General features: G+C 40.3%; 2 protein-coding genes and 1 long non-coding RNA gene across 5 annotated transcripts in view; 2 read left to right on the top strand and 1 right to left on the bottom strand.

Annotated features, from left to right (window-relative positions):
• The first annotated feature begins 2279 nt into the window (after positions 1 to 2279).
• Positions 2280 to 5893, top strand: LOC140734361 (bone morphogenetic protein 15-like). Its single transcript, XM_073058226.1, has 2 exons — positions 2280 to 2694; positions 3581 to 5893. Exons 1-2 carry the CDS (start codon positions 2334 to 2336, stop codon positions 4441 to 4443), a joined length of 1224 nt encoding a protein of 407 aa, XP_072914327.1. The 5' UTR covers positions 2280 to 2333; the 3' UTR covers positions 4444 to 5893.
• Positions 5894 to 9534: 3641 nt separating this feature from the next.
• On the bottom strand, positions 9535 to 21944 carry LOC140734362 (uncharacterized). The gene is made up of 4 exons (XR_012100528.1): positions 21817 to 21944; positions 11966 to 12258; positions 10752 to 10911; positions 9535 to 10626 (listed from the first exon to the last, which is right to left on the bottom strand). It is a non-coding gene; the product is annotated as an uncharacterized lncRNA (long non-coding RNA).
• The window catches only part of nek12 (NIMA-related kinase 12), a 20198-nt gene continuing 14378 nt past the window's right edge, over positions 21895 to 27714 (top strand). Inside the window, exons 1-4 of one of the 3 annotated variants that reach the window (XM_073058223.1) lie at positions 21919 to 21964; positions 22208 to 22263; positions 24607 to 25770; positions 27449 to 27649. In XM_073058223.1, the coding sequence (XP_072914324.1) occupies positions 24648 to 25770; positions 27449 to 27649 (1324 nt within the window). In that variant the 5' untranslated portion in view covers positions 21919 to 21964; positions 22208 to 22263; positions 24607 to 24647. Of the gene's footprint in view, positions 21965 to 22055; positions 22264 to 24606; positions 25771 to 27448; positions 27650 to 27714 lie in introns of those variants that run through there. The other 2 variants (XM_073058224.1, XM_073058225.1) reach the window with 2 other exon arrangements.

Raw genomic sequence — 27714 nt, 5'->3', positions numbered from 1 at the left:
GAACCACCTCAAATTTATCTGGGTTGAACTCCATCTGCCACTTCTCAGCTCAGTTTTACATCCCATCAATGTCCCGCTGTAACCTCTGACAGCCCTCCACACTATCCACAATACCCCCAACCTTTGTGTCATCAGCAAACTTACTAACCTATCCCTCCACTTCCTCATCCAGGTCATTTATAAAATCAAGAAGAGTAGGGGTCCCAAAGCAGATCCCTGAGGCACACCACTGGTCACTGACCTCCATGCAGAATATGACCCGTCTGCATCCACACTTTACCTTCTGTGAGCAAGCCAGTTCTGGATCCACAAACACGAGGAAATCTGCAGATGCTGGAAATTCAAACAACACACACAAAATGCTGGTGGAACGCAGCAGGTCAGGCAGCATCTATAGGGAGAAGCACTGTCAACGTTTCAGGCCAAGACCCTTCGTCAGGACTAACCGATGAAGGGTCTCGGCCCAAAATATCGACAGTGCTTCTCCCTATAGATGCTGCCTGGCCTGCTGTGTTCCACCAGCATTTTGTCTGGATCCACAAAGCAATGTCCCCTTGGATCCCATGCCTCCTTCTCAATAAGCCTTGCATGGGGTACCTTATCAAATGCCTTGTGGAAATCCATATACACTACATCGACTGCTCTACCTCCATCAATGTGTTCATTCACATCCTCAAAAAATTCAATGAGGCTCGTAAGGCACGACCTGCCTTTGACAGAGCGGTGCTGACTATTCCTAATCATATTGTGCCTCTCCAAATGCTCATAAATCCTGCCTCTCAGGATCTTCTCCATCAACTTAGCAACCAATGTTACTAAATAACATCAACTGAACAGCTATTGCCTTGGAAACAAATCTTTATATCATGAGTACCAAAAGATTTTCTAAATAATCAATTTTCTCTGTCATTTCAAAGGTATGATGTATTTTCCCATTTAGACATAGGGTTCAAGAAATTTGGCTAAATAAAGCCTTATAATATGGTCCATTTGATGATATATCAAACTGCTATTAGCCTTTCAGTCAACATAGTACTTTCGAATGAACACAAAGATAACTCATATCAGAACTTCAATAAAGAATGGGTTTTAAAGTCTAATAGTTTTCATTATGATAGTAAAATTTCTACATATCCCTATGGCTCTTCATGCCACAATTCAGTATGACCCTCTAATGGACTTCATGTGAATTTACTCTGAAGTCTCCTGCTAATTATCATTTTAAATTTACCAAAATATTATAGCATCAGAAACTCTATAAACTAATGTGATATATTGGTGTATGTGTATATGTATCAGGAAGCTGTTGGTCTGAGCTGAGTCTGTTGATGGTAATTGAAATAACAACAGCAGGTGAAGTGAATCATAATTCCCACAACCCAGGAAAGGGTAAACTCACCCTTTGCTTTTGTCTTGAACAGTTCTTTGCATTGAGCTGACAGCAGCAGAGACTGCACTGATAATAGTATCCTGGACATTAATATTCTTAAGGTTTGCATATGAAATATTGGATGGATACTGATGCGAAAGAAATATAAACCAGCATCAGTCAATGCCTTAGGAAAGGAAGAACTTTGAGAGAAAATAAATTTCCTAATATTAGTAAATACACACAATGAATAAAAATTATTAAAAGGAAATTTCTATATTCCAAAATAGATCCTTGTTTTCATTGTTTCCAGTTTAATCTGCTCTGCAGTATGTAGATGTAAAGGGCATATTTTTGCTAGATGTACAATAACATCCAATAGTGACTTCGCGTTCATTTTTTCTTATATGGAAAAATGCACCCCCTCCCCACTGCCAGTTAGCTCTCTTTCTTGGACATGCATAGCCAAAGCAAGATATTTTAATGATAAGAAATACGCTCCCAAGTTATAGAGCACAACATCTTCTTCACCCAGGTTCCCACTTAACACAAAAACTCTGCGTGCACTTTATCAGCATTCGAATAGCTTTGGCTTTCAAATACCCAGGAACACCAAACACTGGAGAAAATGGCCTTTGAGATAATGAGGAATCCAATTAGGTCTTAATCTAGCATTTTCCGAAGTTTGGGCACTAAGTATTAAAAAGTATATTGGTGTGAATTTTAATTCCTCCGAACAGAAGCGATGCCTCAAACTTAACTAATTATGCAAAAAATAGCCAAACTGATCTAACTGCGCGATACATTGTACGTCACAAACTATTAGTGAATCAATGACGTCACGTGAGAGTATCCTTAATTAGGGGATAATTTGCCCAACCTGTTTTATGGCGCATTCAGTGGAATGCTTTTGAGTTTATCAGTGTATTGGCGCTATGGTCCTACTTGGTCTATAGATACTTGTATGATAATACCTTTAGAAGCCAACATGTGCAGCGTTATGATTTGGAGTCGCAACATATTTCGCATTTTGATATGTCTGCTGGAAATTGTAGCATTGCATGGAGGTGCCGGGTTGAGTGAACAGCCTGATGGTAGGAAGGGGAGGGACTTGGGTCCCCTAATCGAAATGTTGGCTAGAAAGGTCAGTCTCCGCTCGCCACTGCTCTCGGGGCAGAAGGAACGTGACCAACACATGGACTACATGACTAACCTCTACAGACAGTCGGCAGATCGGAATGGGAATCCCAAAGCTAACCGAAGCATTATGACAAATACCATTCGCTTGGTGAAATCCAGCTCGAGTGTTTTGTTTGCCAGTTCAGGTAAAGTAAATCCTTCAAGAAATTTGTCTTTCCAATTAAAGTTGCCATTTATTTTTGTAAATTATGGTGGACCATATAATCACAATAGACCATGGGCTATGTAACAAATTAATGGCCTCGTGCCGTACCAGAATTTGCTGCACGAACGCACTATTTCTAACTTTGTGGCTATTCTTGTTTCGAGCGTCGGCCTATGACAGCCTTTTCAATTCCCTTCCAACAATTTAATCTTTAGTATTGACTTTACTGTGATATTTCTCCATGTACTAATTTAGGGTTAGGGAGAGTAATTGTTTTTAAGTTACGTAAATTGGCACTTTATTATTTGTCGAATCTATGCTGCTTTCATTTTTTAAAATAAGAAACTTGCTCTACTCCCCCCCCCCCCCCTTTTCAAAATGGGGGTAACAACTTGCCAGAGTGCGGTTGAAGTTTTTCATCGTCAACCGGATCTCTCATTTGGTTTACCTGAAAGTTTTGTGGAATGTGTCATAAATTAAGCCATCTAGAAAGATTCTGGTAGATAACTTTCAAAACGTCGAGCTAAATTTTAAATGGGATGGATCATTATGGTAGCCATGCAAACTCTTAAAATGGGACTGTTACATCCTGTTAAAATGAAGTAGACAAACATGGTATTTCTTTGTTTATGCAAGAAACCACATACAAATATTGTATCAGTTCAAATGACAAAGGTTGGTCTTGGCCTTTGAAAAGGTGACTGACTTCAATTCCTCACTTTAAGTTAGTAAGACCTTCTGATTTTAATATTGTTCACATGTGATTGCCATGATGATTTGGCATGGGACAGTATTGATAGCTAAAGGGGTTACTTACCAGTGTAATAATCATTTAAGTGTTAATGCCTGTTTTATTGTTTTCATAGGTCACTGGCAAGTCCACCATGTTGAATACAATCTGCAGTATATTCCAGAGCTGGAACATTTGATTAAAGTTGTTATTGTTTATTTGCACAGTCCTCTTCCTAATTACTTCAAGGTTTCTTGTGAGATCAAATGCCTCCTTGCAAATAATGTTGATGTAAACTTACAGAGTAACACTGCCATAAAAATGCCTGTCAAATTTATGCTGAAGATGCATGCCCAATGGGCAGAAGCTGATATAACTCCTTGTGTGCATTTCCCATCTGGCAATTTTGTGAAGAAAATTGATCTGAGCATCCGTTATAAGTGTACTGAACAAGGAAATATCAGTCAAGGAACTCTGGACAAAAAGAACACCATCCAGCTCCAAGTTCCTTCATTGTTATTGTACTTGAATGATACTGATGAGACTGCCCATCAAAGGACAGAGAAAGAAAAGCAACTATTTCTCAAAAAGCCATCCAGATCCCATCGGTTCTCCAGGAAGCCTCGGCAATTAAGTAACGTTACCCCAGACATTCCTAGCATCCGCAAGAGAAGCTCTCCTAGGAACAATTGCAAACTCCATTCGTTCTGGGTAAGCTTTGCACAATTGGGATGGGATCACTGGATTGTGGCTCCTCACAAATACAATCCAAAGTTTTGCAGGGGTGACTGTCCTAGAATTCTCCACTATGGATATCAGTCTCCAAACCATGCAATAGTACAAAATTTTATCAATGAAATTGTTGATAAAAATGTTCCACGACCATCTTGTGTTCCTTCAAAATATAGCCCAATTAGTGTCCTTATGAAGGAGCAAAATGATCATATTGTGTACAAGGAATATGAGGACATGATTGCAGTTTCTTGTACATGCAAATAGAATTGTCAATTGTACCATAAGTTTAGAATTCAGGGAAGTTTACGTAGAGCAACTAGTTACTTGAGTTGGTTATCATAAAATGTTCATTGTCTTAATTGCATCCATTCAAAGAAAGTCGTCCCATGACTGGCTCTTGGATGTAATCTGTTGCTTCTATCACCAAGTAAAGTAACTTGTCTAAATTGTAGTGCAGTGTACCCATAGCATTACTATTTGGTCCCCTCAAAGTAATGTTTTTCCTTAAAATGTTATCTTGCAGCGATTTGCACACTATTGCCGTTGGTGGGGGGAGTAGATGTGTGAATAGAGGAGGAATATCCCAAGTGTGAAGAATATTCTGCAAAAAATGGAAACTATCTGATTAAAACTTGATGTAATGAGTTTAACAATTTTGTAGTATCATATTTATAATTGTAATTTGTAAATATTGCTGAGTATTTCTAGTCAAGTTTGCTAATTATAGGCAGAGTCCATCTTTTATATTGTCAAGTCTGCTATTTCTAATCCACTCGAATAGGAATCTTTCAATCTAAATGTAAATAGCTTCAAGTTTTAATGCCAGAATTAGAATAACTCCAATAAAGTTATGTAGCCTTACTTGCAGTAACCTTTTAAATTCATATCTCTTCAGTAACTGATGCTTCACTTGAGTATTCCACTAGATAGATCAAGATGCTACCCCCCAAAAACTGGCACACCATCACCTTAAAGAGCTGCAGTACAATACACAATACATAGAGGTTGGGGGCCAGGGAGAGGAAAACACAAGATTAGAGGGAAGAAATGGCTTGGGATCTCACTAAATGAGACATAATTTTGTGCACTAGGAATGACTAACTCAATGGAACAAATTTAATCATTTTTAATATCTAACGCACTTTGGTTTTTAAACACCAAACTTTTATTTTAGAACTGGAACAAATGAATCTTGGCTACTGCAGTGTAAGGATTAATATAATCTAAAATGTATGTAGGTGTAATTGGAAGATGTAGTTGTAAATCTAGAATCTGAAGTTTCCTCTGCTTCCGGTTTATCTATTACTCTGAAATTTTCACTGTTATTTGTTCAGACTTGCTGATATCACCTGTTTCTTTTTCCTTTAAACTACAGTTGATTTATTTGCAATAGATGCTTGGCTGACAAGTGTAGATCTAAATGCTACCCCATAGATTTGGCTTTCGTGTACACAATATTTAATCAATGAAGCCCCTCTGTACAATAGATAAAGATATACTTAATATGCTTAGATATGGAAATAATTCAGTGACCCACTTCAGTATCTGTAATTGGCCTTCCTATTTTGGGATTTATTTGTACAAATTTGGTGTTCATTTACTGTCAAAGCAATCTATTGTTTTAGATCTAAATACTTGTGTATGTAGTGTTGTATCTATTAACACTGAAATTCTACAAAATTAACTTAGATCTTTGTACCATACCTAATAAAGAAATGGCTTGACCTCATGCAGAATTGGTCATTAATTTCTTATTCAGACTAGCATTGCAGCTGCTGTCAGATTCGTAGTGCAATGTTTAACCCAATTTGAAAGTCAATTGAAAATTTCAAAAAGCTGTGTTTACTATCTGTAATGGCAAATGTGACAATTTGTAAATCTACTCATTGACTGCTTACCGACTCCTTCCCAATGGAAGGATTTTGTTAGAATCTTGAACATGGCATTGACAAATTAGCCTCAAATTTGAAGTTGATTCTCTCTAGGTCATTTTAAAGAAAACTGTTGAAAACACTTAGCAATTTAAACTCCTGCATGGTACAGCTAATCAAACTTATATCACAATACTTGGTCTGCCACAAACACAAAATGGCACTCTCACTGGACTTAAGCTAGCTAATTATTTTTAAGCTGCTGTAATGTAAAATGGCCACCATTGCAAATTTTCATAGAGCCTCAATTTAATAAATATTAACCAAATGGAATTCCCTTTAATATACTGTGCCTCCTGAACTCATAGGAACATGGGAATTTTTTGCCTTGGCTTGGATTTTTGTGCTTAAATGGGCTTCAACTCAAACAATGTTGACTTGGAACTGAGTTTTGCATAAACATCTCCTGAATAGTCTTCACTGAAGGTGCTGTGAACAGTTGAATGCTAACTTGAAAGTGAAAACTTGTGATCAGTGTCAATGTTATGTAGACCTTTTGAGCACATCACTTCTGGAACAGCATTCATTGATTTAAATATGGTGGCGGGCAGGGTGTAGTTCACTTTCGTTATAGTTGTGTACATCTTTAGTACCTTGGCCCCAAACGTGGCTTCCAAATTAACTTGTTTTTGTCTTAGTTTTTGGGAAATATTATTTAAGATCCTTTCAGTTTTTTTAAGAGCAATAATCATGAATTACACTGAAATTTCTGATGTATCCCAAATTTGAAAGCATTCAGTGCAAATCAGCCAGCCATCAAATTATACCATAGAGATCAATGTAATAAAACAATTGGTGTTTCATACTTGGGATTAAAAATAGAATTTTAATATTTGTGATGGGTTGAAGGAAAGTGATGTTTTAAAGGTTAGGAAATCTTAGGTGCTCTGTTATGTCACTTTTGGTTAGAACCACAGGAGCGATAGTTAGACTGTTGGTTGTATTAGCAGCCTTGTAGTTTTTGAACAAAAACTCTGCAGAATGGTGTGAACTGAAGTGCTGATTTCTGTGCTGTATGAATCTATGACCAAATGTGGGCTTTTCATTTTCAGAAATGTTAGTACATCTAACTTCACTGCAAACATTTTACTTTGTGCAGTGGATTTATTAAGGATCATTTTAATCCTTAAACCCACATTGTGGAGAGCCACAAGACTTGCAACTGTGAAGTAGGATGAGTGGCATTGAATCATGTTCTGTTCAACGTAGCTAATGGGAGTTGGCAATATTACAAAATACTTGGCCTTGATTTCACTTTTTGCATTTATAACTATAGCTCCAAAATATCTCAGTTTACAACAGGCCGATGTGAATAATTGTAATCTTGTCTGGATTATTATCCCCAGTTTACTATTGTGGTAATTTGATCACTCTCCAATGAGGTAAATGCACTTTATACACACTTTGAAAGGGAGACTAAAACTATAGCTATGCAGCATCTGGTGACCCTGTCATATCTCTCTGAGGCTGACATCAGAACATCTTGCAAGGCATCAGGCCCCGATGTACTGAAATCCTGTGCCTGCCAGCTGGCTAGAGTATTCAAGAGCATCTTTAATCTCTCACTGCTACAGTTGGACGTTCCCACTTTCAAAAAGACATCGATTATACTCGTGCCCAAGAAGAGCAGGGTGAGCTTCCTCAATGACTATCACCTACTTGCACCCATCTACTGTGACAAAGTTGGTCATAGTTAGAACTAACTCCTTCCTCAGCAAGGACCTGGACCTTCTGCAATTTGCCTACTACCCCAACAGGTTTATTGCCAATGACTCGATGACTAAATCTGGTTTCTCACCAAGTACAAACAAATCTCTACAGATGTACAGAAGGGAGTATTCAGACTGGTTGCATTCCAGTCTGGTATGAAGGTGCCAATGCACAGGATCAGACAGAGCTGCAGAGGGTTGTAAACTTCGCCAGGTCCATCATAGGCACTAGTCTCTTGCCATCAATGTTTTAGGAACAGCTGTTTCTCCTTTGTCAACAGATTTGAGTAGTCCATAAACCTTTGAACTATTTTGCTCTTTTTGCACTATTTTTATATATTTTGTAATTTATAGTAATTTATTTTGTATTGCACTGTACAGTTGCTGCAAAACAACAAATTTCAAAAATCAGTGATAATAAATCTGATTCTGATTCTGACAAGTGTATACCTGCAGAAAATAGCTGGAGAGTAGAATAAATAGGATTGATTTATAAGTTTTAAGAATTTGGTGATTTTTGCTTATTGGGGACTGCAAACATAGGATGGGCCTTAGAATGTTATAAAATACATTGCCAAAGTAGTTCAGGCAAAGGTTGGCAGTGTGGGGTCTGGGAAATACAGATAGCACAGGAAAGGGCCCTGGGGATCTTGGAAGTGTGGGTCTGCAGATAAGGGAACTACACATCCTGCTTCAAGTCTGGTTGCTTTAAACTTGTTCATGCAGTGCCATGATGAAATATAATTTTCTTACAGCTGTTCTAGGATGAAACAGTAAATGAAAATCAATCAACCAACTGCTCAGAAATCCCCAAAATGTGGTTATTCCTACATTTCCTTCTATCTATTGAGACACCAAATTCCCAGGGAGCCCAATTTCTGCACTCTATAACTAAATGGAGCTCTGGTTCCTGCACTTCCTTTCACTTGTTCTATTTCTTTTGTTCCTTTGAAACTTAGTTGGTACACAGGAAAATGTATTATTCTACTGTGTTACATGTAAACAAAAAATTTTCTGGGGAAAGAATTGCTAACTACTGTGACTGATACAGTATATTGCTGATACTACATGCAGGTAAGCCTAAAGATATTTATAAATCATATCATCCTGATCCACATTTCGAATAGAAAGCTGCAAAATATAAAGTGAGTTTAACATACATTCACACTTTTGGGCTGTAAGACTATAGCATACCCTGAAAAGGACACTTTTCTGTATGGAGAGACTCAAATGATGTTCATTGAATACCCCATCATGTATGTTAAAGATAATAAACACAGGGCAGTCTACAGATGGTGAAAATCTTGAGCAACATATTCAAAATGGTGGAGGAACTCACTAAGTCAGGCAGCATCTATGGAGGGATTAAAAAGTTGACATTTTGTGCTGAGACCCTTGGTCAGGACTAGAAAGGAAGGGGCAGAAACCAGAAGCAGAAGTTGGGGGAGAGGAAGAAGTACAAGGTAGATGGGGGAGGCAGGGAATTAAAGTAAGAAACTGAGAAGGAATTAGGTGGGAGAAATAAAGGCCCAAAGAATAAAAAATCTTACAGGAGAGGACAGTGAACTATGGAAGAAAGGAGGGGGGAAACCCAAAGGGAGGTAATGGGCAGGTGAGGAGAAAAGAACGGATGAGAGAGGGGAACCAGAATGAGGAATGGGGGAAAAAAAGGTAAGGGGCAGTTTCTGCCTCACGGAACTTGCGTTTCCATGCCTCAGCTCTATTTTGTCCTCTTTGTGGAAGTGGCAGTGTGTACTCAAGCCAGAGGAGAGAAGCCTCTGTAGTGAGACTTTACCAGAGGGTCTTCCAAAAACATAGCTTTACACAAAACAGGGTGCCAGCAACACACTAGATAACAGAAGGATGTGAAACATACCCAACAACTAAGGCTCTGTCTTTACTAACTTCAAAATATCATAGGCTGTCTGCTAGAAGTTTCAATGAACTTTTCTATTGTGAATGGCAATTGATCTTGCGAGTAAGGAATTGAAACGTGATAGATATTAAACAATATACATAATTGATAAACCAGTCCTGTATAAAAACAGCAGTTTTCTGTTCAGACTTGATGCTGTTCTGATTGTGCAAAGTAAAATAAAAGAATGCTTGGGTCATATGAATGTGTATCAATGAAAACAGCAGAGAAGCAATTGAGTTGCAGTCAGGAATGAAAGTGAACATGAAAAAATTGCAACATCTAAACAGAAGCATAGCCAAACAATTTATGTTACCATTGAGGCAGGCTCTTACATACACCAGACCAATGCAGCTTTAAAGGTGAAACTTGCAGAAAATGCAACAAAGTAGGGCACATACAAAGAGCGTGTTGGGTAGACAAAAATAAATAGACTGCACAAGCTAGACAAAAAGTCAAGTTGCATATTGAAAAAGAGCACTAATCTTAATGCTATTGATGAAAAATCTGATAATGCTGAGAGTGATACAGGACTGAGTGGCCTTAAAATGTACAATGTGAAAATGAACACAATATAAACAATATGGCTTACACCAGAAGTGAATAGCAAGTTAATTAAAATGGAATTGGGCACTGACTCAGCTGTGTCAGTCATTCCACAAAATGATTTTGAATAGAATTAACTGGAGCCTGCAGCTATCAAACTAAGAAGTTAAACTGGAGAAAAGAAAACTTGTGGGAATGACATTCGTAACAGTGAAATACAAGAACCAACAAGCCACATTGGGTTTGTATGTGGTAAAAACAGGAGGGCTGGCATTATGGGGATGTGATTGGCCGAGGCAACAACAACTTGATTGGAGATCCATCCACCGTTAGCATGTCACATTCCCTGCAAAAGAGTCGACTTAAAGTGAATTAAGAAAGGTACTGGATGATGCCACAGCAGTGTTCATGGATGGCATTGGAAAACACAAACATATCAATGGTGAAATGTGTTAAATGAAAATGTCATACCCAAGTTTTACAAAGCATGTCAAGTTCCTTATACCATCCGAGATAAAGTAGCCAGTGAGCTACATTGCATAGAGGCTGAAGGCATTCTTTCCAAGGTTGAGTGGAGTCCATGGGCACCACCAGTGGTCCCAGCAGCGGAGAAGAATGGGTCTTACAGGGTCTGTGAAGATTTTAAGGTTACCATTAACCCAGTACTGAAAGGAGATCAATACCCTTTGCCCAGGATAAAGGATGTCTTTGCAAACCTTTCTGGAGGAAAATATTTTAGCAAAGTGGAGTTAGCTGATTGAAATGGAGATGGAAGAAGAGTCCAAAGTGCTTCTCACTATAAACACTCACAAAGAGCTTTATTGCTATAATAGGCTTATTTTTGGAGTAGCATCTGCACCTGCACTCTGGCGGAAGTTATGGGTCAGGTGCTACAAGGCTGTCCAGGCTCTCAGTGTTACCTGGATGACATCATTGTTATTGGTAAGAATGACAAGGAATGGTATTAGAAGATTATGGGCTCAGAGCATGATGCAACAGTGTGAATTCTTTAAACCAAGCATCTCTTACTGTGGTCACACCATTGATACAGAAGGATCACACAAGTGTGCTGAGAAAATTCAAACAGTGGTGGTTGCCCCAAGCCCAAAGGATATGTCACAGATGCTGTCTTTTTAGGATTTGTAAATTACTATAACAGATTCCTGTCAAACTTGGCTACTGTGCTCTACCCCTTGAACTCATTACTACAGATCAGGAAGAAATGGCAAAAGCAGCGTGAAGGGACTTTACAAAAGAGAACGGAAATGGTGACATCAAATATTGTACTCATACATTATAATCCATATCATCCAGTGAACCGTGTCTGTGAGGCCTAGTCCTATAGTATATGTGCAGTCATGTCACATGTTCTGAGTGATGGAAGTGAATGCCCCATAGCCTTTGCCTTACATTCCCTTACTGCTGCAGAGAACAATTACGCACAGGTTGACAGGGAGGCCTTGAGTCTGGTTTGGGGTGTAAAACGTTTCAACCAATACTATGCGAGAGAATTTACCACCTTTACTGATCATTAACAGCTAGTCTCCATTTTCAATCCACAATAAGGGTGTTCCATTAACAGCAGTGCAAATGCAGATGGGCTGTATTTATTGGAAGACACAATCACAAGCTCAAATTCATGAGGACAGTTAATCATGGAAATGCTGATGGATTATCCTGTTTACCTTTAGAAAAGGAAATACTTGAACAATTGACCAAAAGTCTCTCCATTCCTGGGAATGGCCTGCATTGCCCTGGCAGAGGAATCATATAGATTTTGATGAACCATTCATGGACACAAATTTCTTGGTAGAAGTAGATGCAGCTACAAAGTAGCCAGAAGAGTTCCCTGTAGCCTCCACTACAGCCTTGCAGACTTTTGATATATTGAGAAGCCTCTTCTCAAGGATTGGTGTTCCAGAACACTTACGTCAGTGACAATGGACCACAGTTTGTTACAGAAGTGTTTCAGTCCTTCCTAAAAATGAATGGAATAAGACATATTACATCTGCACCATACCACCCAGCTACAAATGGCTTGGTGGAAAGGTGTGTTGAAATGGAGTCTATAGAACACACTGTGAGCAATGTCAGCAGAACACACTACAGTAATATTGAATCAGAAGATCCCCAATTTCCTTCTGGCATATCACAATGCAGCACTCTCTACAACCAACAATTCACCAGCTGTGCTGTTCCTGAGTGATCCCTTCTGTTTACACTTGGATCTTCTCAATCCCAATCTCAGAAGGAGTATGCAGGACAAACAGCTGGGACAAATTGAGGGCTGCTCAAACAAGGAGGTTCAATGTTTCACTCCTGGACAAGCAAAAGATGATCAAAAGTGGGGACTTGAAAAGATTAAGGACAGAACTGGACCTCTCCCTTACACAGTGGAGATTGTGTCTGATGTCATCTGGAAATGACACGTCAATCATTTGAGGAGGACAGAATCGATTGTCGGAGAAGATAGGTGTCCAGAGCTGTCAGAACCACTTACTGCAGTCCCAGAATCAACTCTCACAACCATCATGGAAGAGGTTCCACAGCCTGAGATTGTTTCACAGCCACAAGTCTCACCAGCCAAGAAGGACGTTATCCCACAAGAGTAAGAAATCCTCCACAACAATTAAATCTTTAGGCCTGAATGGGACAATTTAAAATTTACTATGCTGTAGATATCTATATAGTAGTTGTATTATGGTCTTCTGTGGATATAGTTGAGATGCATTCTGTATTAAGTTGGAGTTTATAGCGAAGTAGGGAGGAGTGGTGTGTATTTAATATTTCAGTAATGTTGTAAATATATTGTTTGATTAAGCTTTCTTGTTTCTTTTACATAATGCATTACAGGTTATTTGTAAAAGTATGTGAATACGTCACTACGCTACCACATCATAAGTCTGTGCCTTGCTAAAAGTAAAAATGGCAGCTCCATGTTTTTCTTTAGATTAGTTTTATGTTTTGGAGTTACAAAAGATAACATCAGCGTGCATGTTTGTATGTTATGGACTGGAAACCAGTAAGTAAAAGTATATTGTATGGTGGAATGGACTAAATGAGTGTCTGCAGACGTGTGGTTAGAGAAAGGAAAATGTGAGAAAACTGTAAGGTGGCTCTAATTTGGCAATGTAGGTATGAAATGCCTAAACAGTTAGATGAGTCCTGTAAAAACACAATGTGAGCAAAAGTGAACGAAGGAAAAGAGACTAAAAGAACAGGCTAAGCATAATAGTGTCTACCTCAGTGAAATGATCAGTACCAGAGTTGGAGGGTGAGCTGGATGCTGTACACCTGCCTTTCCCAGGCACAGTTTCAAGAAGGCCCACACTAAGTGATGTCTCGAGTACTCGGTGAGGCCGGAGTCAGCCGGTACCCTACCATAGACGGAAGTTCCCAATAGCACCATGGGAGATGGGATACGGAGGGGTGTTGATTTAAATGTACCTGAACTGATCTAATAGAAACTAAGAAAATGTCTCCCTCGCATGGTAGATTGATATAAATGGAAGTATCGGGCAGGAGGCAATGATGTTAATAAATATGCAGAACGCATGCAAAATGTTTCTAAAAGTATCTGGATTAACTCTATAAGCGGGGACGCCCATCTTAATATATGTTAGTGTAAATAAGTTACAACCTAGGTTAGTGGAAAAACTTATACTGTTACTTGTGTGAGACCTCAGTGTTAAGAAAAAATTGTGTGCCATTTACAATATTGCCAAAAGCAATTACAACAACAAAGGATTAAAGCTGTTATTGTGAATGGGGACAATACTTGTGTGAGACTTCACGGGCTGCTTCACTACCTCTGGCCAATATTGTACATTGCTTTAAAGTTTCAAAGTATTGCAAAAGCTGCCCTTTACAATTTTAACAATACACACAAAATGCTGGAGGAACTCAGCAGGCTAGGCAGCATCTATGGAAAAGAGTAAACAGTCGATGTTTCGTGCTGAGACCCTTCATCAGGACTGGAGAGAAAAGCATGAGAAGTCAGAGTAAGCAGGTGGGGGGAGGGAAGGAGGAAGTACAAGGAGGTGGTAGATGATAGATGATGCTGGAAGAGGGGGACGGGTGAAGTAAAGAGCAGGAAAGTTGATTGGTGAAAGAGGTACAGGCTGGTGAAGGGGGAGGAGTACAGAGTGAGGTGATGGGCAGGTAGGGAGATAAGGTGAGCAAGGGATAAGTGCCAGGAGAGAGATCAGTGGGGACAAGGGTGTGGCGTAGGAAGCAACCTCTCTGGAAAGCAGAAAGTGGGGTGGGTGGAGGTAAAGATGTGCTTGGTGGTGGGATTCTGTTGGAGATGGTGGAAGTTCCAGAGAATTATGTGCTGGATGTGGAGGCTGGCGGGGTGGTAGATGTCAGGAGGAACCCTATCCCTAGTGGGGTGGTGGGGGAATGGGCTGAGGGCAGACTTGCGTGAAATGGAAATGATGAGGGTGAGGGCAGTGTTCATGCTGGAAGAAGGGAAGCCCCGTTCATTGACGAAAGAGGACATCTCCTTAGTTCTGGAATGAAAAGCTTCATCCTCAGAGCAGGTGCAGTGGAGATGGAGGAACAGAGAAAAGGGGGATGGTATTTTTACAAGTAACAGCTGGGATGAGGTACAGTCCGGATAGATGTAAGAATATAGTCCAGGAGCTGCAGTTTAACCTTTCACCTACTCCCTTGTATTTCTTCCTCTCCCCCCCAACCTGCTTACTCTGACTTCTCGTCCTTTTTTTTTATCCAGTCCCGATGAAGGGTCTCAGCACGAAACGTCGACTGTTTGCTCGTGTCCATAGATGCTGCTTGGCCTGCTGAGTTCCTCCAGCATTTTGCGTGTGTTGCTTGGATTTCTAATATCTGCAGATTTTCTCGTTTGTGGTTGGACTATACAATTTGAATGTTATTTTACCTTACAGGTTTGGTTTATATTTAACGAAATTGACAAAGAGACCAAATTTTGGCTTATCATTACCAGACTAACTTATTTTTTACAATTTCACGGCAAATCTCGGGCTTTAACATTTCCTGCTTTATACACATATGGCTCATGCGACCCACTTATGGCTGGTAATTTTAGTTTTGAACAGTGTGGTTGTTTAGATAATATAATCCTAAATGTATGGGTTTTATAGTTCTTGATCTAACGAACATGAAGATGGTAACGGTGGACACGGTAGAGGTAAACATGGGGATGTCCGCGAGGGGTATATTTTTGTTTCCAGACAACCTGGCCACTGGACTCGGGGGTAACTTTGATAACCAGTTTCCGCCTCTACCGCCACCAACATCGTAGGCTACGCAATTTACTTTAAATAACCTGTTCTTAGCTACACTTAAAAGCCTGTACGATTTAAATTCTGCCTATTATAAAACGCCACCCGATATAAGCCCACGCGTCGTTTTTCTTTGACGGCTTTCCCCTGCCGATCTGATAATGAAAAAAATAGTGGAATATTTATTTTAGTGGATATGGAGTGTGTGCACGTCACATCACAGTCGAGGCGACACAGCGACCTTCCCTCTTGTTCTGCTCAGGCAGCTGAACCCCTTTGCCCCAACAAAAGCCTGCACCCTTGCACTGAATCGTGTTGTGCTTTTGGAGTAGCACATGACAACGGCAATTAAGGAGACTACACGGTTTTCTCAACTCTTCAGAACTCCGATAAAACACGCTGAACCGTCAACATTTTCCTGCTTTTAAATTTACGTACCGCAGTTGCTGTTATAAACTATGCGGCTCATACCAACGGGAAGGACGAAGGGGGAACTAGAGGGAACGAACGTGCTGAGGCAGCAACAGCATTTCTTTATGACCACGTAGCACTCCAGTGTGATCAGGCTGCCAAGACTTTCCAAATTGTTTTGAAGTAATAAAATTACAGAGAGATGCATCAGAGGCTGAACGGACTTTCTGGACTAAAGCAGACCGTATAAGGATACCGGGTGTAATCGAAGATGATAAATTCTCGACCATAGCAAAAAAGTGGCAGCAACTGTAGGAAAATTGCCCGAGACCTAACCGAAAGACACTGCTGTCTATTGTGTACAGGTTTCATTTGCACGGGTGAGATCCGTCGAGCACCTCCGCTCCATCCGGCGAAAGCAAACCTTCCCGGTGGCCAAGCATTTTATTTCCCGTTCCCGTTCCCGTTCCGACATGTCGGTCCGTAGTCTCCTCTTGTGCCAAGATGAGGCCATCCTCAGTGTGGAGGGGCAACATCTTATATTCCGTCTGCGTACCCTCCAAACTGATGGCATGAATATATATTTCTCCTTCGACTAAAAAAAATCCCTCCCCCTCCCCTCGTCTTCTATTCTCCACTCGGGCCTTTTACCTCTTCTCACCTACCTATCACTGTTCTGGGTCCCCGCCTCCACAAGACTTTAAGACATAGGAGCAGAATTAGGCCAGTTGGCCCATTGAGTCTAATCCGCCATTCAATCATGGCTGATCCTTTTTTCTCCTCCTCAACCCCACTCCACTGCCTTCTCCCCATAACCTTTGATGCCACATCCAATCAAGAACCTATCAATCTCTGTCTTAAGTACCACCAATGACCTGGCCTCCACAGCTGCATGTGGGTAACAAATTCCACAAATGTCACCACATTTTTGTGTTAAATGGACGACTCTCTTTCCTGAGGCTGTGTCCTCTTAGCCTAGACTCCCCTACCATAGGAAACATCTTTTCCACATTTACTCTGTCTAGGCCTTTCAACATTTGAAAGGTTTCAATGAGATCCACCCTCATCCTATGAAGACCCAGAGCCATCAAACATTTCTTGTATGATAACCCTTCGTTCCCAGAATCATCCTTGCGAACCTCCTCTGAACCCTCTCCAATGCCAGCACATCTTTTCTTAGATGAGGAGCCCAAAACAAGGCAAAAGAAAGGAAATTAAGGCCAGTTAGCCAAACCTCAGTGGTTGGGAAAGTGTTGGAATCTTATTAAGGATGAGGTTTTGGGGTACTTGGAGACTAGTGATAAAATAAATCAAAGTCAGTGTGTTTTCTGTAAAGGAAAATCTTGCCTGACAAAACTTAGAGTTCTTCGAGGAAGTAACAAACAGGGCGGACTAAGGACAGACAGCAGATGTTATTTACTTGGATTTGATAAGGTGCCACACATGGGGCTACGGAACAAGATAAAATCCTATGGTGTGACAGGAGAGATACTGGCATGGACAGCAGAATAGCTGATAAGCAGGAATAAAAGGAGCCTTTTCTGGTTGGCTGCCGAAGACGAATGGTGTTCCTCGAGGGTCAGAATGAGGACTGCTACTTTTCACATTGTCAGTGATTTGGATAATTGAATTGATGGCTTCGTGGCAAAGTTTGCGGATGGTACGAAGATAGACGGAGGGGTAGGTAGTGCTGAAGAAGCAATGCAATTGCAGCAGTATGTAGACAAATTGGAAGAATGGGTAAAAAAATGGCAGATGAAATACTGTGTTGGGAAATGTATAAAAATGCATTATGGTTAAAGGAATCGTGCAGACTATTATCTAAATGGTGAGAAGGTTCAAGCATCAGAGGTGTAGAGAGACTTAGGAGTTCTCATGCAAGTCTCCCAGAAGGTTAATTTACAGGTTGAGTCAGTGGTAAAGAAGGCAAATACAATGTTGGCATTTATTCCAAGAGTAGAATATAAAAGCAAAGAGATAATGCTGAGCCTTTATAAGGCACTAGACAGGCCACACTTGGAGTATTGTCAACAGTTTTGGGCCCCATATCTCAGAAAGGATGTGTTGTCATTGGAGAGAGTCCATAGGAGGTTCACAAGGATGATTCCAGGAATGATGGGGTTAACATATGAGGAGCATTTGGCAGCTTTGGGCCTGTGCTCACTAGAATTTAGAAGAATGCTACCAAACGTTGAAAGGACTAGATAGGGTGGATGTGGAGAGGATGTTTCCTATGGTGGGGGTATCCAGAAACTAGGGGACATAGCCTCAAAATTGAGGGATATCCTTTTAGAACAGAGGTAAAGAGGATTTTTTTTCATCCAGATTAGTGAAATCTGTGGAATTCTCTGCCACAGAATCAGAATCAGGTTTATTATCACTGGCGTGTGTCGTGAAATTTGCTAACTTAGCAGCAACAGTTCAAGGCCATAAATAATATAGAAAAAAACAAATAAAGTAATAATAATAAAAAATAAATAAATCGATTACAGTATACGTATATTGAATAATTTAAAAATCGTGCAAAAACAGAATATATTAACAAAGTGAGGTAGTGTCCAAAGGTTCAATGTCCATTTAGGAATTAGATGGCAGAGGGGAAGAAGCTGTTCCTGAATTGCTGAGTGGGTGCCTTCAGGCTTCTGTACCTCCTACCTGATGGTAATAGTGAGAAAAGGGCATGCCCTGGGTGCTGGAGGTCCTTAATAATGGACGCTGCCTTTCTGAGACATCGCTCCTTGAAGATGTCCTGGGTACTTTGTAGGCTAGTACCCAAGATGGAGCCGACTAAATTTACAATCCCTCTGCAGCTTCTTCCAGTCCTGTGCAGTAGTCCCTTCCATACGAGACAGTGATGCAGCCTGTCAGAATGCTCTCCACGGAACATCTATAGAAGTTTTTGAGTGTATTTGTTGACACACCAAATTTCTTCAAAATCCTAATTAAGTATAGCCGCTGTCTTGCCCTCTTTATAACTGCATTGATATGTTTGGGACCAGGTTAGATCCTCAGAGATCTTGACACCCAGGAACTTGAAACTGCTCACTCTCTCCACCTTTGATCCCTCTAGGAGGATTGGTATGTGTTCCTTCGTCTTACCCTTCAGGAAGTCCACAAGCAGCTCTTTCGTCTTACTGACGTGGAGTGCCAGGTTGTTGCTGTGACACTACTCCACTCGCTCTTGTACACCCCCTCCTCACCACCTGAGATTCTACCAACGATGGTTGTATCATCAGCAAACTTATAGATGGTATTTGAGCTAGGCCTAGCCACACAGTCATGGGTATTGAGAGAGTAGAGCAGTGGGCTAAGCACATACCCCTGAGGTGCACCAGCGTTGATAGTCAGCAAGGAGGATATGTTATCACCAATCCGCACAGATTGTGGTCTTCCGGTTAGGAAGACAAGGATCCAGTTGTAAAGGGAGGTACAGAGGCCCAGGTTCTGCAACTTCTCAATTAGGATTGTGGGAATGATGGTATTAACTGCTGAGCTATAGTTGATGAACAGCATCCTGACGTAGGTGTTTGTGTTGTCTAGGTGGTCTAAAGCTGTATGAAGAGCCATTGAGATTGCATCTGCCGTTGACCTATTGTGGTAATAGGCAAATTGCAATGGGTTCAGGTCCTTGCTGAGGCAGGAGTTCAGTCTAGTCATGACCAAAGCTTTTCATCACTGCAGATGTGAGTGCTAACAGGCAATAGTCATTAAGGCAGCCCACATTATTCTTCTTAGGCACTGGTATAATTGTTGCCTTTTTGAAGCAAGTGGGAACTTGCGCCTGTAGCAGTGAGAGGTTGAAAACATCTGAGGTTAAGACCTCAGTGGAGGCCAAGTCTGTGGGTTTATTTAAAGTAGAAGTTGATCATTTCCTGCTCAGTCAGGACACCAAGGGATACGGTGAGAAGGCAGGTGTATGGGGTTGAGTGAGATCGTGATCAGTCATGATGGAATGGTGGATCAGACTCGATGGGCTGATTGGCCCAATTCTGTTCCTATGTCTCATCGTCTAAGCTGTTCACAATGCGCAAGATGAGGCCTGACCAGCATCTTATAAAGCCCCAGTATCACATCCCTGCTGTTGTATTCTGGACCTCTTGAAATGAATGCTAACATCGCATTTGCCTTCTTCACCACCGACTCAACCTGAAAGTTAACCTTTAAGGTGTTCTGCACAAGGACTCCCAAGTCCCTTTGCATCTCAGATTTTTGGATTTTCTCTCTGTTTAGAAAATAGTCTGCACATTTATTTCTATTACCAAAGTACACAACCATGCATTTTCCAACATTGTATTTCATTTGCCACATTCTTGCCCATTCTCCTAATATGTCTAAGTCCTTCTGCAGTCTTCCTGTTTCTGCAACACTACCTGCCCCTCCACAAATCATCGTATCATCTGAAAACTTGGCAACAAAACCACCTGTTCCATCATCTATATCATTGATATAGAGCAAAAAAAAAGTGGTCCCAACACCGACCCCTGCAGAACACCACTAGTCACTGGCAAAAAAGGATCTTTCTATTCCTACTCACTGCCTCCTACCAATCAGCCAATGTTCTAACCATGCCAGTAACCTTCCTGTAATATCATAGGCTCTTAACTTAGTAAGCAGCCTCATGTGTGACTCCTTATCAAGGGCCTTCTGAAAATCCAGATTTTCAACATCCACTGCATCCCCTTTATCTATCCTACTTGTAATCACATTGCAGAATTCCAACAGGTTTGTCAGGCAAGATTTTCCCTTAAGGAAACCATGCTGACTTTGTCCTATCTTGTCCTGTGTCACTAAGTACTCCATAACCTCACCTTTAACAATTGACTTCAATATCTTCCCAACGACAGAGTCAGATCTCCTTTCTCCTATGGTCCACTCTCCTCTCCTATCAGCTTCCTTCTCCAGCCCTTTAACTCACCTGGCTTCATCTGAAGCTTAATAGAAGTTGGATGATGCAACAAGACAATGACCCAAAACACAAATGTAGATCAACAACAGAATGGTTTAAAAATGAAAATTAGCATTTTGGAATGGCTAAGTCAGAATCCAGACCTTAACATAATTGAAATGTTGTGGAATGACCTGAAGAGTGCTGTTCATATAGGTATGACAGAAATATTGTTGAACTGAAACAGTTTTGTTTTGAGAAATGGTCCAGAATTCCTTCTTGCCATTGTGCAAGTCCGATCAGCAGCTGCAGGAAATGTTTGTGGAGTTTATTGTTGCTAAAGGAGGTTCTACCATATATTAAATTCAATGGTTCACATACTTTTCCCAGCCTTGACTGTGAATGATTACATAATGTGTTCAATAAAGAGATGAAAATTACAATTGTTTGTGTGTTATTAGTTGGAGGAAGATTGTGTTTGTCTACCATTGTGACTTGGATGAAGATCAGACCACATTTTGAGTAATTATTGCAAAAAATCAGGGTTAACAAACTTCTTGCAACTGTATTTTATAACTTACTGATTCTCTCAGCTATTTTGACCGTACCTCTTTCCACCCTGTTCCTTATAAAATGCTATTCGCTTTTCTCAGATCCGTCTTCAGCCCTTTACCTCTTCATCCCCCAATCTTTTAGATTCTTACTTCATCCTATACCCACCCAGTATCCTTCCCCCTCATCTTTCACCTGCCAGCTTTAACTTGTTCCTCTTCCACTCCCCCAATCTTCTTATTTTGGCTTCGTCCCCTTCTTTCCTAATGCAGGGTCTTGGTCTCGACTATCTATACCTCTCACTGACCTGCTGAGTTCCTCCTGCATTTTGTGTGTATTGCTGTATGTTATAAGAAACTTCGCGCGAACTGCTTTCGTATATGGAGAAACGATGAGGCTGTAATTTGAGAACTGTGGCTCTCACCTGCGCCGTGGCCAATTGCCCTCCTGTTGACATCCATTGGACCGGAAGTGAGTACCGGCGCTGCTGCTGATTGGCTGCCAAGTTCCTAACTCAGCCGGTGAGCTGGACGTCACTTTCCCAGAGACGAGACGCCGCCACCGTTGAGAAGGTGGGAGTGGGGCAGTGGATAGTGGGAGGGGAATGGCCTGGGTGGGTGGGTGCTGGTGTGGGGAGACCCAGAGGGAGCCAGGGTTGGAAAGGAGAGTTCCTTTGTGCCGACTCAGACCGGGACAGCGGGACCCTGGTCTGCTTCACGGAAATTAAGGGAAAGGGAGGAGACGTCCCGCAGCAACTCGATTTTACCTCTCCTTGATAAGATCGAAGTCATTTCACCATTTCATCTGCTCCGCAGGTCAACCTCGCCGACTGATACAGCGCATTAACATCCTTCCCTGACACTATTGAAAGGTGAAACACCATCTTTCCCTTTCCCATGACTATGTGTGTTCTTCTTAATTTCCTCCCTCAATGGGTTGAAAATATGTTATTTTACACTGCACAGCATCTCCCACCTCTTCCTACTCACGTTTCTATCATCCCTAATGAACGGAAATAGTCCCTTCTAACATTGCTATCATTTCCACATAACATCTGAAAATTACGATGAAGCGTTTTAATAACAGTAGCAAGCATTTAGGAGTGAACAGGAAGTGCCATATCCCCACCAATGTCAATGTTCTCGGATCGCTTCCATAGTCTAAAGCAAATTATCGACACCTATGATCATTGAAACATTATATCAATGATCTCTGCCACAAGCCTGAAATACTAAATGCTTCTTTGACTATGTTCAGGCTAACGATAGCCTTCCTTTTGCCACAGGTTGAAGCTGAATAACACAGGCCGAAAAAAAAGCTAATGCCATTCTCCTTTACCATGTGCAATTACAGCCCTGTATTCTTACCATCAATAGATTCAACTATTTCTGTCTTAAGAGCTTTATATGTTTGTGTTCTCCTAGTTGGTTGGTGGATAATTGGTGGCGTCATGAATACTAAGCAATTTGCCACTTGGTGTGTTTTTATTAGATTCTGAAAGTATGAATAATCTTGTCTTTGCATTAATGTAAGTTAACACAGGAGCTGGAGGAGGGCATTTATTTCCTTGACCCACTGTTGCTGCTTAGAAACCATGCTGTAATTTTATATACGTAAAATGTTTATCTTTTGTTCCATAAAGTCTATCACTCGATTTAATAATTGCCCTGGTTAAAATTGTCACTTGTTGAACCAATTTTCAAATGTTTATTACTCTTTGTGCATAAAAATTCTTATCTCCCTTCCTGAAAGGTCTGCTTCTCATTTTTATACCACACAGCACTCTTCCTCCCCACCATATCCGATCCACGTGAGATAGCTTCTTCATGGGGAATACTGTTCTAGTGTTAGGAGGCTTGAACGCTGAATCTTGCATCCCTATATCTCTTAGCCATTTTACAGTCCTAAAATGTAAGCTCTTCATATTTATTAAGAGGAATGAGAAGGCAGGTGTATGGGGTTGAGTGGGATCTGGGATTAGCTATGATGGAATGATGGAACAGACTCGATGGGCTGAATAATTTAATTCTGCTCCTATGTCTTATGATCACATGTTATGATTTATTACCAAGTAGCACTGTACTATTGGTATGTTGCTTAAATAATTCTTGATATGTAATATCAATCAAAAATCACTTTTTTCTTTATTGCAATTGTACAAACTAAGCATAGATTCCATCACCAAGCATATCTTCACCCCCCCCCCCTCCACTTCCTGTTTTCTGCAAGGATCGCTCTCTACGTGACTCTTTTGTCCATTCGTCCCTCCCTACTGATCTCCCTCCTGGCACTTATCCTTGTAAGCAGAACAAGTGCTACACCTGCCCCTACACCTCCTCCCTCACTGCTATTCAGGGCCCCAAACAGTCTTTCCAGGTGAGGCAACACTTTACCTGTGAGTCTGTTGGGGTCATCTGCTGTATCTGGTGCTCCTGGTGTGGCCTCCTGTAAATCGGAGACCTGACATAGATTGGGAGACTGCTTTGCGAAGCACCTATGCTCCATCCACCGGAAAAACAGGATCTCCAGTGGCCATCCATTTTAATTCCACTTCCCATTCCCATTCTGATATGTCAATCCATGGCCTCCTCTGCTGTCGTGATGAGGCTACGCACAGGTTGGAGGAACAATACTTTATATTCCATCTGAGTAGCTCCAACTTGATCGCATGAACATAGATTTCTTGAACTTCTGTTAATGTCCCCCCTCCCTTCACCATTCCCCATCTCGTTTTCCCCCTCTCACCTTGTCTCCTTGATTGCCCATTGTCTCCCTCTGGTGCTCTTCTTTCTTCCATGGCCTTCTGTCCTCTCCTTTTAGATTCCCCCTTCTGCAGCCCTGTATCTCTTTCACCTATCAACTTCCCAGCTCTTTACTTCACCCCTTCCCCTCCCGGTTTTACAAATCACCTTGTATTTCTCCCTCCCTTCCCCTCACCTTTTAAATCTACTCCTCATCTCTTTTTCTTCAATCCTGTTGAAGGGTCTCAGCTCAAAACGTTGACTGTATTCTTTTCCATAGATGCAGCCTGGCCTGCTGAGTTCCTCCAGCATTTTGTGTGTTGCATAGATTACTTTTACTGAGTTTGTTTTAATGTACACATAGAGTGTAAAACTACAATTGTTAGTTGAAAATCATTTAAATTATTTCTTCACTGTGGTTATATAAACTGAGTTCATCTTTATTTTAATTTGTTTTTTTTATATATGTAAAGAGCAAGCCCTAGAGCTCCCAACAGCAAATGGACAGAATAATATGGAGAAATACGAGAAAGTCATGATAATAGGGAGAGGTGCCAGTGCAGAGGTCTACTTAATGAATAATTTGGAAACCAAAAAGCTGTACGCTGTCAAAAGAATAAAGATTGATTCATCACTGAAGACCAGAACCAAGGAAGCTGTAATGCAGGAAGCAACCATTTTGACCAGACTCAAGCACCCCCATGTTGTCACTTGTCATGAGTACTTCTTAGACCCAGGAGAAGAATATCTCTTCATTGTCCAGGATTATTGTGATGGAGGGACTTTGGATGACTTGATCCAGTCTAAAAAAGATAAGGGATCCTTTGCTGAGAATGATATTATGCAGTGGTTTGTTCAGTTAGTTATGGCTATTCAGTATATTCATTCCCTGAAGATTCTACATCGAGATATTAAAACATCCAATATTTTTCTTACAAAGAAGTGTACAGTCAAGCTGGGTGATTTTGGAATTTCAAAAGTAATGACCAACACTTTAGACATGGCAAATACCTGCGTTGGCACACCCTGCTACCTAAGCCCTGAGCTCTGTCAAGACATTCCCTATAGCTCTAAGTCTGATATCTGGGCACTGGGTTGCCTTTTATTTGAACTCTGTGCTTTGAAACCTGCCTTTCATGCAAAGAACCTTTTAAGCTTGTTTTATAAAATTGTTAAGGGAGAGTACGACTGTGTACCCAAGAACTACTCTGAAAATCTGCATGATCTGATCAAAAACCTTCTCTGCAAGTGCCCTGAAGAGAGACCTAGTGCTAGCACTATCCTCAAATCATCTTTTGTCCAGGAGCATCTCGCGCTGTTCATTAGAGATCAAGAATCTCAGCTTACAAAATATAATTCTATGAGGTCTGCACAGTCAGGAAAGAGGGACAGTGATGAGATCACTGATCACTGCCAGTCTTTGGATCCTATGGCAGAAGGCATGTGTGTACCACATTGTCAAAATGTTGAAAATGTAGAGGTAATGTCCTTGGAGATGTGCGAGAATGTTGGACCTTCTGATGAAGATAATTACTCTGATGACTTTGATCAGGATAGCTTGTCCTCTTCAGGGGAGCATGCAGAGGATGAAGTGGCAGTACCAGCTTCAAGTGCTGGAAGCTCTGAAGTTGCAGAAGGTATTTTGAAATGCAGATACACTTTTGTTGTTATTTTAATTCACAGCAAAATTGTATTTCCAATATTGTCACTAGGTTTTATATCATATTGTTCTCAAAATGTTGAAACAAATACTATATCTTGATATGTACTTAATAATAATTAATCATTTTTATGGTAATAATCTGCTTGCATTATTTTCACCTTAACTCTGATCCATTTAATTTGAATATTTCAGACATACGTTTATTGAAAACCTAATGATAATTCTACTGAAGCTTTACATGTTACTTTATAAAAATACAAAATTTCTGATGAAATAATTGTTGTTGTTAGCAATTCACTAAATCACATAGTATAGAAATAGGCCTTTTGGCCTGCTGACACTGCTGGCCATCAACCATTTGCAATAATCTCAATTTATTGCATCCACATTCCTATCAACACCTGCAGACTCTACCACTTACCTACACATTGTAGGGGCAATTTAGAGTGGTGAATTCATGCACTAACCCACAGTCCTTTGGGTGTTAGTCCTTAACAAACAGCATCATATTGGCAATTAAATTGTTGGTTCATTTTATTGCTAAAGGTTCCACTTTTTATCCACATCAAAGGAACAGGAAAAGTCCTTGAAGAACTGTGGGAGGTTATAAGCAATATAATCACATAGAAATGTTCAATCTGAAATGAGCATACTTGCCCCAGATTTCCGCCAAGAAGATAGAATTACTGTCCTAATCATATCTGAGGGTGCAGGATTTCTAATGGATAATGCTTGACCTAAATATTTAATGCATTTGTGGTACAGAAAAAAATAACTTATCCCTATCCCATTTCCAAAGTAATGTCATTCCCACATGCTGCGTTCCATGCAATTTAGTTTAGAATTTCTATTTTCATGTTTCATTCGATAATATTATTCCCTTCTTTGGTATAAATGGGGTTAAACAAACAAAATAAGGCCTTGTCTGAAATCCACCAATGAGGATATCACTAGATTAGATTATCGACCTAAAGCAACAGCATATTATAAACTGGAATAGAAAATACTTAAAGAATGTTTTTGTGAGGCATAGTGTATCCTTTGCCTTTCCCACTATACCCCATTCACAACAGAAAAAAAAGTACTGGAAGTGTAATAATTGTAAAATTCAAGTGAGAATGAATTGTGTAGAAATTAAGCAGGTAATATTTCTGAAATATTTTATATATATCTCTAGTGTAAGAACTTTCATCGGTCTTTATTGGAAACATAGATACTGATGCACATATTAGCTGATGAGGAAGGCATGGTTGGATTATTAATTCCTTGTTCAAGTAAATGACAAATAGTTTTGCTGCAGCTTTACCCTCTCTTCAACATTGCCAATATAAAACAACTGTTGACTCCATGCCTAAGGACATGGAGTCATGATCAGTGAAACAAAATAATATTAGAAGTCACTCAAATCCCTAAGCTACTACAAACTTTGTAATTAGTTTTTTGGGTTGGAGTGCAGAATAAACCATTTCTGTATCTGTATACAGAGTTATCAAGACAGGATTAATTTTGCTTTTTGACAATATACTACTTATTGATTTTTGGAGCTACTGAAAATTAAACTGAATAACAAGTTAAGTGTATGAGTGTGGTATGAATGAGTTGAAAGCAACTATAACTATGTTCTAAACTTTGTAAATGGTTGTTATTGGTAGCCACTGATGAGGTGGACTTTGCAGAGTACCCAGATGATTTTGAGGAGGAAGAAGATGATGTGGCAGAAATAGTATGTAACGCTCGCTCTGCTATGGAAGTTGAAGCTAACAATGATTCATTTCGAGAGGAAGGAGATGGTCAAGGACAAACTGCTGTCAACTTGTCCAGTACCATTAAATCTCTGAAAGAGAAATGTATAGGTAAGAAGAAATGTATTTTCATCCAACAATGGAATTGTATGAAATTTTAGTATGAAGCCCTGCTC

Source organism: Hemitrygon akajei, chromosome 10 (genome assembly GCF_048418815.1).
Source record: "Hemitrygon akajei chromosome 10, sHemAka1.3, whole genome shotgun sequence".
Classification (NCBI taxonomy): Eukaryota; Metazoa; Chordata; class Chondrichthyes; order Myliobatiformes; family Dasyatidae; genus Hemitrygon; species Hemitrygon akajei.
This window is presented reverse-complemented; position numbering and strand designations above follow the sequence as displayed.

Excerpts from the sequence above, each read along its gene's own strand:
- LOC140734361 (XM_073058226.1), top strand. The coding sequence starts at position 2,334 with ATGATAATACCTTTAGAAGCCAACATGTGCAGCGTTATGATTTGGAGT. Across the intron at positions 2,695-3,580 it reads TGTTTTGTTTGCCAGTTCAG|GTCACTGGCAAGTCCACCAT; the intron begins GTAAAGTAAATC and ends TTGTTTTCATAG.